The sequence below is a fragment of the Entelurus aequoreus genome, linkage group LG05, assembly GCF_033978785.1.
Source record: "Entelurus aequoreus isolate RoL-2023_Sb linkage group LG05, RoL_Eaeq_v1.1, whole genome shotgun sequence".
NCBI classification, from domain to species: Eukaryota; Metazoa; Chordata; class Actinopteri; order Syngnathiformes; family Syngnathidae; genus Entelurus; species Entelurus aequoreus.
Window position 1 is genome coordinate 16292586 of NC_084735.1, and position 14949 is coordinate 16307534.

The window sequence follows — 14949 nt, forward strand, 5'->3', positions numbered from 1 at the left end:
CCACATCAGGGCAAGGAAAAACTCAACCCAGTGGGATGACAATGAGAGAGAGAGAGAAAAAACATTTCAGTAGTGTATGAGAAAAAAACATTTCAGCAATGTGTATGAGACAATTTCAGTAGTGCGTATTAGAGGATTTCAGTAGTGTGTGTGAGAGGATTTCAGCAGTGTATGTAAGAGGATTTCAGTAGTGTGAATGAGAGAAAAACGTTTCAGTAGTGTGGATTGGAGGATTTCAGTACTGTGTGAGAATCATTTTTCAGTTGTTTATGTAAAAACATTTCAGTATTGTGTGTAGGAGGTAATTCTGAATAATGTCCGTAACGGCTTCTCATATCTAGACATGCGATAACAACAACAGCGTCCCCTTTATAATGTTTAAACCAATGTAGGAATGCTGCCAGAGGCTAAGCAAATCAGTGGCCACAATACTGAACAACACCCTCTGATTGGTTTAGTCTCATCTCGTGGCCAATACGTTTTATATATATACTTAGACTTAGACTTCCTTTTTATTGTCATTCAAATTTGGACTTTACAGCACAGATAAGAACGAAATTTCATTACATAAACTCATGGTAGTGCAGGATAAAAAAAGCAATAAGGTGCATAAATAAATAAATAAATAAATAAATATAGATATAAATAATATATAAATATATATATAAACTAAATAAATATATATAAATAAATAAATAGATTACTGTACAGATAAATATATTGCACCTTTCCACATGCGTCCACGTTTATGGATGTATGTTATATTGTCTTTTTTATTCCAGCGAGTTAATCCATTTTGGGGGGAGTTGAGGGGATAATTTAATTATGATGCGTTCAAGAGTCTTACGGCTTGAGGGAAGAAGCTGTTACAGAACCTGGAAGTTCTGCTTCGGAGGCTGCGGAACCTCTTTCTAGAGTCTAGTCTAGAGTCTAGATTATATATATATATATATATATATATATATATATATATATATATATATATATATATATATATATATATATATATATATATTCCTAGTTTATCAAGAGTATTTCAATACATCAATATAACTTAATCAGCACTGTAACAATATGAACACAACAAAAAACACAGATCTTTGTGGTAAACATAAGATAATGTAAAAATATTTCATCATGCCAATATTGATTCGATACGGATAACACCTTTGGTATCAATGATATTTGAAATGACTTGGTTGACAATTCTCACATTGCTTCTTAGTTCCACACAACAACTTCATTTTGTATGTTTAAATTCATATTTTTGGGTTCAACTAACAAAATATGATGGATCAAGTTAACAGGAAAACAATGTAATTAAAGTCAGCATTTTAATGAGCATTCATATCTTCATGAAGCAACACACGACACGTTTTGCTCCAAACTTGATTTTATTTTTATTGTTTCAGTAATAAACAGATAAAGAGCTGACATAGAGGGAGAACCTCTAGGCATGTACAGTACAGCTGAATGCTAGCGTGCAGAGGAGGAGAATGACTTGTTCAGTCAGCAGTCTAAACAAGGGGTCCGATCGCACCAGATGCTTCTGTCTTTATTCTCCCTGCATCCCAACATCCGGACACGGAACATACTGAATTGTATTGCTTGCAATATCATCACAGTGACTCAGAGGATCATTGTTACAATTAGTCAGGACATGCAATTATATTTATCGTTTGCATAGAACTGGTTATCATCACGCTATCCTCACCTGCTCATTCACCACAAAAACCAAACCTATTTAGTAAATTCACAAACAACAAAACACTCCTGCTTTCATGGACTCCACCTACAGTACAATAAGACAGCAGTGCTGCAAAATAAATTCAAATCAAATCAATTCATTCATTTTGTCATCCTTAGTGCATGTTGATTACCTCTCATTTAAGATGTTAGTTCCACTTGCATATTCCGTGGTGCGTCAATAAAGATCAAATTCTTGCAGTTTCTTCATTTTAATACAGTAAATAGCATCATTATATTTTTATTTTTATGCTGTTGTACAGGAAACTTTTTCCACCATTGGCCGCATTTTTGGCTACCATTTTATTCAATCTTCTCATGGGACAATATTGCAGAACGTAAACTTGGATATAACTTAAAGCAGTGTTTCTTAAAGGGGAACTGCAGCTTTTTGGAAAGGTTCCCATCATTCCAAATCGCTATGGAAGACCAGAACACATAGTTTTCTTTGTCTTATGCATTCTAAATCTTAAATAAACATTAGCAAAAGTAAGCTAACAATGAAGTCAATGGGAGCTCCTCTATTCCGCCCACACAGCCCTTTAAATAACCATCCAAAAACTGCCAACAATACTCCATTGACATCTTGTGACTTGAATATGACTCATCTACACTTCTACAGTATTGTCCCTTTAAGGTAGCTGAAATGTGAGAGGTTCACTGACTTTTGTGAGATACTGTGCCTGAAAATCTGAACCCTGACATAGGATTATGAAGTCATTACCCACTTTCTGCAGTACCACTCCAACCTCTTGGCATTGTTTTCAGCTATACCCACCCTTATCACATCGCTTGTTGTGCTGCTACAAAGATAACCTGACCTCAACTTCAATCAATACATTGATAAACCTGCAACGGAACACAATCTCTATGGTAGATTTGCAGTATTGCTTAGTCAGTGGTTAAAGAATGGAGGCTCGACAACATACAATACTACTATGGTATGTTGAACACCTGTTGCAGGCATGTACATTCACATTTGTCCCACTCCACAGAGGTATTATTTTCAAGGTGCAAAACTATAAATGTCATATACATTCATTTCCTGACGTGATAGTTTATGATTATCCTTGCTTGGCATGGTCAGTAGATTCCTTGAACACTGTAATATAAGACCTAGTCACATGGTCATGGATCGAGAATCATGTTCTAATTCATGGGGAGGACAAAGCATATTTTTAGCATCCCTATTTTATGCATGGAATGATATAGTGGGCACAGACAATATACTGTATGTAATATAGAAATATAATATGATTCACATACACATTGGTTACAAGCTAAAGCAGTTGCTTCTTACGTCATAGAATATATATATATATATATATATATATATATATATATATATATATATATATATATATATATATATATATATATATATATATAAAAATAAAACCTCTCATCCTTATTTCAAAACTTTGTCTAATTGTTGGCTCATACGTAAATTGCATTGGTTATTTTCCATTGAAGCAGCAATATTTTTTTCTGTATGGATAAGAAAGATTGTCTTTTTCATTTGAGAAGCTTCATATATTATCATTATCTTTGTCATGTTTTACTGCATGGACTGCGACCTCACTTACGGAGGAACTCGGATGTAACAGCAAGCGTTTATGTTTTATATCAAGCAAAGACAAGAACAATAAATGTGTTTAGAGGTGAGCTATAAATATCACTTTGTACAAAAATGACAGCTATGTTGTAATTTAGGTTATTTTGTGTGTGAAGATGTACACAAACCATTATAAAAAAAGGAAGATTCAGCCAAGCTGTAGCCACACTAAATTGTTTTGTTTTTGTTCTCTTTCAACGACTGTGAATTATTTATGTTTAGGGGCCATTCCACAGAATCATTCATCCCGGGAAATAAAATGTATTAATGCATTAAAAAATAACTGTTCATTGATCTGAATGCACATTTAATAAATATAATTAAACTAGCATGTGTGGCTTGTCCCCACTTAATAAAATATTACACTTTACTATGAAGTATATATATATATATATATATATATATATATATATATATATATATATATATATATATATATATATATATATATATATATATATATATATATATATATATATATATATATATATATATATATTAAAGATTAAAGTACCAATGATTGTCACACACACACTTAGATGTGGTGAAATTTGTCCTCTGCATTTGTCCCATCCCCTTGGGGAGCAGTGGGCAGCATATATATATATATATATATATATATATATATATATATATATATATATATATATATATATATGTATCCAAAAAAATAGTGCTCGATACCGTGGTAGAGCGCAATATATGTATGTGTGGAAAAAAAAAAATCACAAGACTACTTCATCTCTACAGGACGGCGTGGCGAAGTTGGTAGAGTGGCTGTGCCAGCAATCGGAGTGTTGCTGGTTACTGGGGTTCAATCCCCACCTTCTACCATCCTAGTCACGTCCGTTGTGTCCTTGGGCAAGACACTTCACCCTGGCTCCTGATGGCTGCTGGTTAGCGCCTTGCATGGCAGCTCCCGCCGTGAATGTGTGTGTGAATGGATGAATGTGGAAATACTGTCAAAGCGCTTTGAGTACCTTGAAGGTATACAAGTACAACCCATTTATCATTTATTTACAGGCCTGTTTCATGAGGGGTTCCCTCAATCATCAGGAGAAAATCTCCTGATGATTGAGGGAACCCCTCATGAAACAGGCCTGTAGAGATGAAGTAGTCTTGTGATTTTTTTTCCACACATACATATATATATATATATATATATATATATATATATATATATATATATATATATATATATATATATATATATATATATATATATATATATATATATATATATATATATATATATATATATATATATATATATATATATATATATATATATATATATACCGGTATATATATATATATATATATATATATATATATATATATATATATATATATATATATATATATATATATATATATATATCTTTTAAAAATCTGTCTTATTCTTTATCTCAACTTTTCCAAATAAAAAAAACAATCACGATAAAATTGTAACTTAAGTCGCACCACTTGGTTTTAACTCATTGCTGTTACATTAACATATTACATAAAACATGTGGAATGTTCTACGAGTCACATGGTACACAGGACATGTCTGAGATAAAGAATAAGACAGATTTTTAAAAGATATATATATAAATATATATATATATATATATATATATATATATATATATATATATATATATATATATATATATATATATATATATATATATATATATATATATATGTATATACCGGTATATGTATATATTTATATATATATATATATATATATATATATATATATATATATATATATATATATATATATATATATATATATATATATATATATATATATATATATATATATATATATATATATATATATATATACATATATATATATATCGGTATATACATATATATATATATATATCGGTATATACATATATATATATATATATATCGGTATATACATATATATATATATATATATATATATATATATATATATATATATATATATATATATATATATATATATATATATATATATATATATATATATATATATCTTTTAAAAATCTGTCTTATTCTTTATCTCAACTTTTCCAAATAAAAAAAACAATCACGATAAAATTGTAACTTAAGTCGCACCACTTGGTTTTAACTCATTGCTGTTACATTAACATATTACATAAAACATGTGGAATGTTCTACGAGTCACATGGTACACAGGACATGTCTGCCACATCATTTAATGTGGTCTACTTCCACATCATTTAACGTGGTCCGCCATGTTATTTAATGTGGCCATCACATTATTCAATGTGGTCTTCCGGGTCATTTGAAGTGGTCTTCTACATCATTTAAAGTAGTCTTCCACATCATTTAATGTGGTGCGCCACATCAATTAATTTGGTCTTCTATATCATATAAAGTGGTCTTCCACATCATTTAATGTGGCCGTCACATCATTCAATGTAGTCTTTTGGGTCATTTCAAGTGGTCTTCCACATCATTCAATGTGGTCTTCCGGGTCGTTTAATGTGGTCGTCCAAGTCGTTTAACATGGTCTGCCACATCATTGGTGGCCCGCTAAGGGCAGCCATAATTGTGATGTGGCCCTCAAAAATCACCTACGCTCAACAGGCCATGAGACGGCCAAAAGTATAGTTCATTCATTAATTTTTCTGTATATTCAGTTATATTTCACTACGACTGGGGGTTAATATATTAGCCCAGTCCTGTTACCTACATTACTTTTATTAGATAATTTTTGAAATACTTTTTTTTAGAATTAATATAATCTGCATAAGCTAATAATAATGTTATTTATTGTCAACAAGCTAATTGCATAAATGCTGTGTAGCTATATTTAATGTATTTGCAAATTCTAAGCTTAAAAACTCACTCCTGTTACTTTCAGTCCTGTTACACAAATGAGTAATTTTCAGCTTAGGAACCTGGTAAAAAAATGAAGTAAAGTTGCTTTAGATGGGCAAATACATATTTAAGTAATTCAATATGAGTATCATTACATTTAGAGGTCATAAAAGAAAAAATCTGATTATTTTGAAATCCCCAACAAGCAAATTGAAGTGATTTGTTGGAATGGCCCATTAACAGTACAACAAGAATTTAGACAATGTGATAGCTCACACAATAAAATACTGATTAAATAGTTTTTGACAGGGGGTATCACTTAGTGTTCATATTAAGCTACTGAAGTTCCATATTGACCTGAATTTCAGATGGTATACTAACCTCAAAATGTTTCCCTTGAAAACTCCTCTGAAAAAGACAGGTCTATACAGGTTTATACAGTTCAAACCAATAACTCTCCATAGTGTATGAATAAATCAGTCACACTAACAGAGAGTGAGTGGCGCAGAGAGACAGCCCTTCAGACACAATTTATTTTATATATTTAAAATTTCAGTATGCTTTTTGTTGTAATTTTAATGCTGGCCCGTGTCTTCGGTTTGTGTAGCATTCAAAAATGGGTGCCTTGCAGTCAACTTGCTCATTAAAACTGTGTTTTAGAGGCTTTTCCTTAAATCTGAGCTGGTTAAAATAGTAGAAAATAAAAATAATCAATGTATTCAACCTTGCAGACATTCTGTCATTCGATCATGTCCTTACTTTACGCATATGGTTTTCCCTGTGCAGCCTTTAGTCTGATTAATTTATGTATATTTGTTTGTCCAGACTAAAGGATGAAAGCACAAGTATCACAGCTTTAGTAAGTAACAGGATTGTTGTGCTAAGTTGTTGCTTGTTATTCCCCACGGTAGTAGTAGTTTCTCCGTGGGCCTGATCTACTAATGGTTTAGATGTACTAAAGACGTGCAAACTTGATAGCACACGCAAAGCTGATCTACTAAGCTTCTGTGCCGAGGATTGTGTTTGTTAAATGAGCAAAATAGAGAGTGCAATCCCTTTAGCGTGTTTGTCTTCATGTATGTGCTGATTATCAGAACATAGGAGGTGATGCAAACATAATCATTTAGCGCTATGAGTGTGATTTATCAAGCCTTAAAGTGTTTGCGGACACTGTTATGTCTATATTTTTTGGAAGGTATGTACAAACTGGCACAGTTACGCACACATGGCTGTGAGAAAGGAAGAGATTGGGCTGCAATAACAGACGATGGAGAGAGAATCCATCTGTATGCGTGCTGACATATTTGGACTGTCAGAACTTACAATATCAAACATACTGTCTATTTAGCAATATCATTTTTTTAACTGCTCGATGACTTCAGGGGCTGATTGGAGCCAGTAGACACCAAACAAAATGAAATTGATTTGCTTTGGGGCCTGCTGGCATTTTGTCAAATAAATGGCATTCGTTTTATATGAAAATGAAATAATCTCTTAAAACATGTATTTTCTTGCATCTGGATCACTTGGCGGTGTTTTTGGCACAGCACCAGAGGGCACCCTCGGCATGCTAAAAATAGGTTATGTTGTCTAGATTGCACTTCTATATTGCCAGAAAAGGTAGAACATATATGTGTGTACTAAATGTTCCACAGCATAGCAAAATATCACAAGTTGGAGCACAATACCAGTTTATACAGGAAATTAGTGTCTCCATAGTGACAAAGCGGTCTGCACCACCTTTGCTCTTGTTATCAATTGTACATGCAGTCTGAGTAGATCACCCCAAACACGGCCCCTAATAGTACGCTCAATTTTGTAGCACATGTTATTTGGGATCTTAGTAGATCAGGCCTTTTGTGTGTTCAACTTACCTGTTACGCGTTGTGTTGTGTGTCATTCTTGTTCACACCGTAAGTCAAGTTAGTGTTCTGTTTAGTGACCCACCCAGTTAATTTCACTCTGTGACAAGTTTGTCTTTGAGTACGTTATCAAGTTTGTACTTGGCTATTGCTTGCACGACTAATATTGTTGCATTATTTGTTTCTTTATGAATATTATTTTGAAAAACATCTTATATTAACTGTCGTCTCCTATTTGGGTCAATATTGTAATTTTTGGGGAGCAAAATGGAACCAAAATGATTTGATTTGATTTGTGCCGCACACAGAAAAGGCACAAATCAAAGATGCACTTTGGTGCTTATGGTATCAATTAAATGTGTGTAAAAATTAAATACATTTGTGTATAATGAAAGTAGGATAATTGCTAATAGAATGAAATATTAAAGGTGAAAAATAGTGAGTTACTTGTCTTTGGTTATTTTTTTAGTGCGCATAAGACAAAAGCATGTTTTTCAAACACTATGACATTATTACTGTGCATACCTGGTGGGCTTGTACAGTAGAATTCTATTGATGAAGGCGCATAAATAAAAGCACTCCTATGGTTTAGAATACATGCGCATCCTTATTTCTTGGTGTTTGGTTGTTTTGGTGTTTTGGGTTTCGAATCCACTTTGGATCCTGAGAGGCCGTTGTCTGTGTTGTCGATCCCTGATGAAGTTACAAGGCACTCCTTACTTCTCGCGGGTTTGAGGATGAGGATAAAAAGGTAAAAGGATGCAGAAAAAAAAAACATTAACAGTATCTCGAACTTCAGGAACTTCGCTTACTTCATTGCTTGTCAGAAAATGACGTAAATGTTTAGCGACCACTCACTTTTTCTCCTCAAGCTTGGAAAGAACAAAGAGAGTGAAGTTCTTCAGCAGCATGAAGCCCATGAGCAGTGCGATGGCTCCACCCACTGCTGAGGCAATCATGATGGTCAGCGTGTTGTCCACCTCCCTCACTGCAAACAACACAGGAGTCACTGCACAGACAACATCCTTAACAACATTAATGACATGGTCTGGATTGTGTCACAAGAAGCCTTCGTGGGGCCTGCTACTTTCTATTTATTACAATGTATAAAATGTGTCTCATTATCTTTATAGTGATAATTCTTAGTAATTTTCTAGTGTTTTTCTGACTTCCTGTCTCTGCCCCTAATAGTTGGTAAATTTGTCATCGATCTATGGGGTAATTTTGTTGAGCCCTTCAAATTCTTACTGGCAACAAGTGGCCATGTAAATAAGGTTAATATTAAGAATACGAATAATATTACTGATTGTACTATTGGAATACTTTTTAAGCATCAACTGGCCAACAGTTATTTACCACAATATATGTATTATGCAAATAAGAGTTTTTAAGTGTTGGATTACACCTTATGTACAAAAATAGTTCACATTTTGTGGAAAATTATTCTGAAATCTATTTTTGTGGCAAAGTGAGTAGCCCCTCACACAACATGATAAAGCTGGGGGCTCCCCTACTCACTAAAGGCAGTATTTTTAGCATTCAGTATTTTTAGCGTGGTTTCTCGTGTTTACTCACAACGTAAAAACTGAAAATCCGTTGTGTTTTCTTTATTTTCACAAACTGCAGCACCCCCCTTTAAAGGACCCCTCTAAGGCTGACAATATTGACACTTATTATATAGTTTTTTCATAATTCACTGTGAACATACATACATACCTAAATACATACATACACATATACTATACATACATACATACAATCATGCATGCAATTACACGTCATCAAACATATATTAACTTATCCTCCCCCACCCCCAGTTCCATTTGTAGTGCACTGATGTTAATTGTCATTTTGGTGTTGTTACGGTGCGTGCACAGTCAGCTGCTCTTTCGTCAGCACGCGCCGCAGGACACGCCCATACACACTCTGCTTCTGCTGCCACGCGCCGGCACAGCTGTGCGCAATCATCAATCGACACACCTGCTGCTGATGACACCACTCCCCATAAAAGCCAGCGTGTCCAGAGAACCAACGCTGGAACGTAGTCGCTGCTTGCAGTAAGCTTTCGTCTCTGGCTCCTCACCTTTGTTTGCTCGCTCCAAGTGACCTTCCGACCTTGTGCTCAGTTGTCCTTGTTGCTTCTCTTGTTTTCCCCAGAATTCCCTCCGTTGCCTTGGAAGTGAGCTGTGCGCCTCGCTTCTCTGGACCCCTCTGGATTCTGACTGCCTCCCTCGATCCTCGACCCCCACTTTGGACTCGGACCTCTTGACGCCCCTCTCAGCCCCACGTACCCCTGCTTGTATCACGGATTCTCCTACCTGCCTTGCCCTACTGGACTGGTCGCCTTCTCACTTAACACGCACTTACAACAACCACTGGTAAATATTCATTGTAACGCTTCACATAGTCCTGCAAACATACACAGTAGCGTACACACGCCACCGCATCATCAAGCTCAAACAAAACTGTTGAGCTTTACTCCTGTTGCTGTGTCGTCTCCTTCCCCGCCGAACATAACATTAGTAACTGGTTCTTCTTTAAACGTTTTGTTATCATATTTGTATTTTTCATACTTGCTGACGTAAGTCTGTTGTTTTTTTGTTGTTGTTGCCATCCCCGCCCACAGAGTCAGCCGTGCCCGCCGTGGGCTGGAAGCTGTTTAATTTAATTTAGTTATTTTTACATCTGAGCAGGTAAAAATAATACGATATTTAATCAAAATAAAGGCATGTTGACTAAGACACTAAAACAATTAACTGACATTTTAGTTAAGGGTAAAAAAGAGACAAACATGTTGACAGAAACGAAAACCAATCATATTTAATTTTGCCTTGTCGATGGGTGGGACAAGTTTGGAAAATCTCCAAAGCTCTTTAACAGCATAGTTAAGAAAGAGAGGTGGCAATTAGTTATGAAGCACAGCCAATCAAATGCTTTTCTTTTTGAGATAAGGAAGTCACTGTAAAAACCAGAATGTAAACGTAAAGCATGTTCCACATCGTAATATGTTGCGATAAAGTGAAGAGGACACGTTTAATTTTTACTGGTATCACATTGATGCCATCAGCAGGCAAGTCATCAATCGTGATATCTACACAACTGTGTTAAATCTATTTCCGCTGCCGCATGAGCGCACACGCTCGCGAGACCTGCAGTATGGGGGCTTCGTCTGTCCACAACTGATTACCGTAATTTCCGGACTATAAGCCGCTACTTTTTCCCCTCATTCTGGTCCCTGCGGCTTATACAAGGGTGCGGCTTATATACTGCCTGTTCTTCTCCGACACCGACGAAGAGGATTTCGGTGGTTTTAGTACGCAGGAGGAAGACGATGACACAATGATTAAAGACTGACTTTTCATATACCGGTAGGCTGGTTATTTTGATAACGTACAGGCGAGCACTTTGTATTACTTTGCACCGTTGTATTATTTGTACTCTGCACGAATGCTGTTCGCCATGTCAAAGATGTGAAAGTTTGATTGAATGATTGAAAGATTTATAGTTAATAAATGGGACGCTTTGCGTTCCCAAACAGTCATGTCTGTCCCGACAATCCCCTCCGTGGTAGCAGGAACCCCTATATACTACGGTAATTACACATCAAAACCCTGCGGCTTATAGTCGGGTGCGGCTTATATATGGAGCAATCTGTATTTTCCCCTAAATTTAGCTGGTGCGGCTTATAGTCAGGTGCGGCTTATAGTCCGGAAATTACGGCTACGTGTCAGAAAAACACTTTACTTTATATTCGTGGTTATTGTAATGATGACTATAACGGTGATTACAGCTATGCCAGACGTTTGCCTGACCGCTGTGATCTCCAACACTCACCAACACTCCCATCATCTCCATCTCGCCGCCATGACAATACCTTAATTCTTTTCATTTTCATTTAATTTATTTATCTATTTCAGGCAATGACATAAAAAAGTAAGAGGTTGACAACACATAATATAAATAAATATAGTGGAAAATGTAATGTATAGTATGTATTGCATGATTGTCCAGTTTTGCCTGAAAGGGAGTGGGAAGAAAACTTATTTAATCCCACCACCAGTTCTCCATTCAGTGATTATTCACAATACAGATGTTGTATCATAGTGGCATTACCACAGGTAACAATAATTATTACACTGTAACAATAATTTGTATCAACAATGTAGGAATAATGAATATACCCACAATGGTAATAGACAACATAGCAATAATGGTAATAGACAACATAGCAATAATGGTAAGGAAACATTGAGCACATGTTAACACTTTGAGACAGAGTACAGCAGCAGGTCAAATTAAAGACCCGCATCTCTATATTTGAACCAGACCCCATGTTTGTATAATAGTTTAAATCGATTAATAGTTTTGCATTGCTTGTGTTGTAAGTCCAGTTTGTTCCATAGTTTTACTCCGCATACAGACACACAAAAACATTTACGAGTGGTTTGAGCTCTCGGCAATAAGAAATATCCAAAGCCTCTCAAGTTATGAGCCTGCACTCGTCTTATAAAAAAAGTAGATTAGGCGGCAATAATTTTTCAAATGCTTTATATAAGATTATTAATGTATTATATTTAACAAGGTCATCAAATTTGAGCAACTTTGATTGCATAAACAGATTATGAGTATTTTCTAAATAACCAACGTTGTGAATGATCCGCACTGCTCTTTTCTGTAATATGATCAGAGGATGAATTGTGTTGTGGTAAGTATTCCCCCATACTTCAACACAGTATGTAAGGTATGGGAGTACCGAGGTGCAGTATAGAGAACTGAGTGCATTTTCATTGAGGTATAGTTTTGCTTTGTTTATAATTGAGAGGCTTTTGGAGATTTTTGTTTTAATGTGTCTGACATGAGGTTTCCATGATAGTTTACTATCAATTATTACTCCCAAAAATGTATTCTCATTTACGATTTCAATTTGGGTACCATCAATACTTATTTTCTGTTCAGACGTTATGTTGCGATTTCCAAACATCACTATCTTAGTTTTATTTATATTCAAAGATAATTTTTTTCTGTCCATTCATTTTTTTACTATGTTTAGTTCTGTGTTTACTATATTTATGAGCTCATTATAGTCATCACTACTGTAGAATATATTTGTGTCGTCTGCAAATAGTATAAATTTCAGTACTTTGGATGTATTAAACATATCATTAATATATACATTAAACAGTTTTGGCCCCAACACGGACCCTTGGGGGACACCACAAGCAATGCCAAGAGTATCAGATAAAAATTTACCGATTTTAACAAACTGTACCCTCCCTGTTAAATAACTTTTTAACCAGTCACCAGCCAGCCCCCTAATTCCATATCTTCCCATTTTATCTAGTATAATTGAATGATTTATGGTATCAAAGGTTTTCTTTAGATCAATAAAAATAACAACTGCATATCTTTTATGCTCCAGTGCATTAGTAATTTCTTCAATGGCTTCAGTTATCGCCATTGAGGTTGTTCGTTTGGACCTAAAACCATACTGACCGTCATTGATTATATGATGCTTCTCAAGAAAAGATTCAAGTCGAGAGTTAAATAGTTTCTCTAAGATTTTTGAGAACTGAGGCAAAAGAGAGATTGGTGTGTAATTGGTGAAAGCGTGTTTGCTGTCACTTTTGAAGAGCGGAGTTACCTTAGCGATTTTCATTTGACTTGGAAAGCAGCCAGTCTGGAATGATAGGTTACATATATAAGTTAAAGGTTTTACAATATTCAGTATAACTTTTTGAACCAATATCATGTTGATATCATGGCAGTCAGTGGAGCATTTACTTTTACACTTCCGCACAATGTTTGTCACTTCCTGCTCATTTGTAGCTGAGAGGAAGAATGACGAAGAATTCTGTTCAATAGTTGATTTTGTAACTCCATTGTCTGGGATATCAACAGCCAATTTAGGACCAACATTTACAAAAAAACTATTGAACTTATTCACTACATTACTCATATTATAATCTTCACCGTTTTCATCAATAAAGTAATCAGGATATGTAAACTTTGAATATCCTTGTTTGATTAGACTATTCAAAACATCCCAAGTTCCTTTTATATTGTTTTTGTTTTCATATAGTTTTTTTTGATAACATAACCGTTTGCTTGTTGTTATAATATCAATTAATTTATTTTTGTACTTTTTGTATCGTTGTTCGACTTCTTTTGTTTTTATTTTGATGAACAGTTTGTAGAGATTGTTTTTCTTTTTACAGGCATTAATTATCCCTTTTGGGATCCAAGGGCTATTTTTATGTTTTCCTTTTATAAAATATTCTTTCACAGGGCAATGTTTATTATGCAGGGAAATAAAGATGTCTAAAAAATTACAATAAGCACTGTCCACATTTGGTTCTCTGTAAATTGAAGTCCAATACTGAACTGCTAAACTATTGTTTAGGGCACAGATTGTTTCCACAGTTGTTATTCGTTTTGAGATTTTTGCCACAGTGTCTTTGGTTTTCTTGAGATGACAGTCATATAAAGTAAAAACAGGTAAATGGTCAGTGATATCACATATAAATAGGCCACTGGTGACTTGATTTCCCATGTTAGTAAAAATGTTGTCGATGATTGTGGCACTATGTGTTGCTATTCTGCTTGGTTTGGTTATGGTTGGATATAGAGACAAGCTGTACATTGTGTCAATGAAGTCATCAACATGTTTTTGCTTGGTTGAGTTTAACAAATCAATGTTAAAATCACCACAGATAAACATGGTTTTATGGTTCACAGAGGAAAATAGTTTACCCATCCACTCATTGAAAGTTTCTATGCTTGAACCAGGTGCCCGGTATATACAACTCATGAAGATATTTGTCTTTTTGTCATTTAGGATTTCCACTGTTAAACATTCAAATAATCCATCGACTGCTATGGTCATGTTTGTTAAAA

The 14949-nt window shown here is 34.6% G+C and overlaps 1 protein-coding gene across 1 annotated transcript in view; it reads right to left on the reverse strand.

Annotated features, from left to right (window-relative positions):
• Window positions 1-8318: 8318 nt before the first annotated feature.
• LOC133649628 (sodium channel subunit beta-4-like) overlaps window positions 8319-14949 on the reverse strand; it is a 43484-nt gene continuing 36853 nt past the window's right edge. Inside the window, exons 5-6 of the mRNA XM_062046253.1 lie at window positions 8914-9043; window positions 8319-8774 (exon numbers count right to left, since the gene is read on the reverse strand). Of these exons, the coding sequence (XP_061902237.1) occupies window positions 8663-8774; window positions 8914-9043 (242 nt within the window). The 3' untranslated portion in view covers window positions 8319-8662. The remainder of the gene's footprint in view (window positions 8775-8913; window positions 9044-14949) is intronic.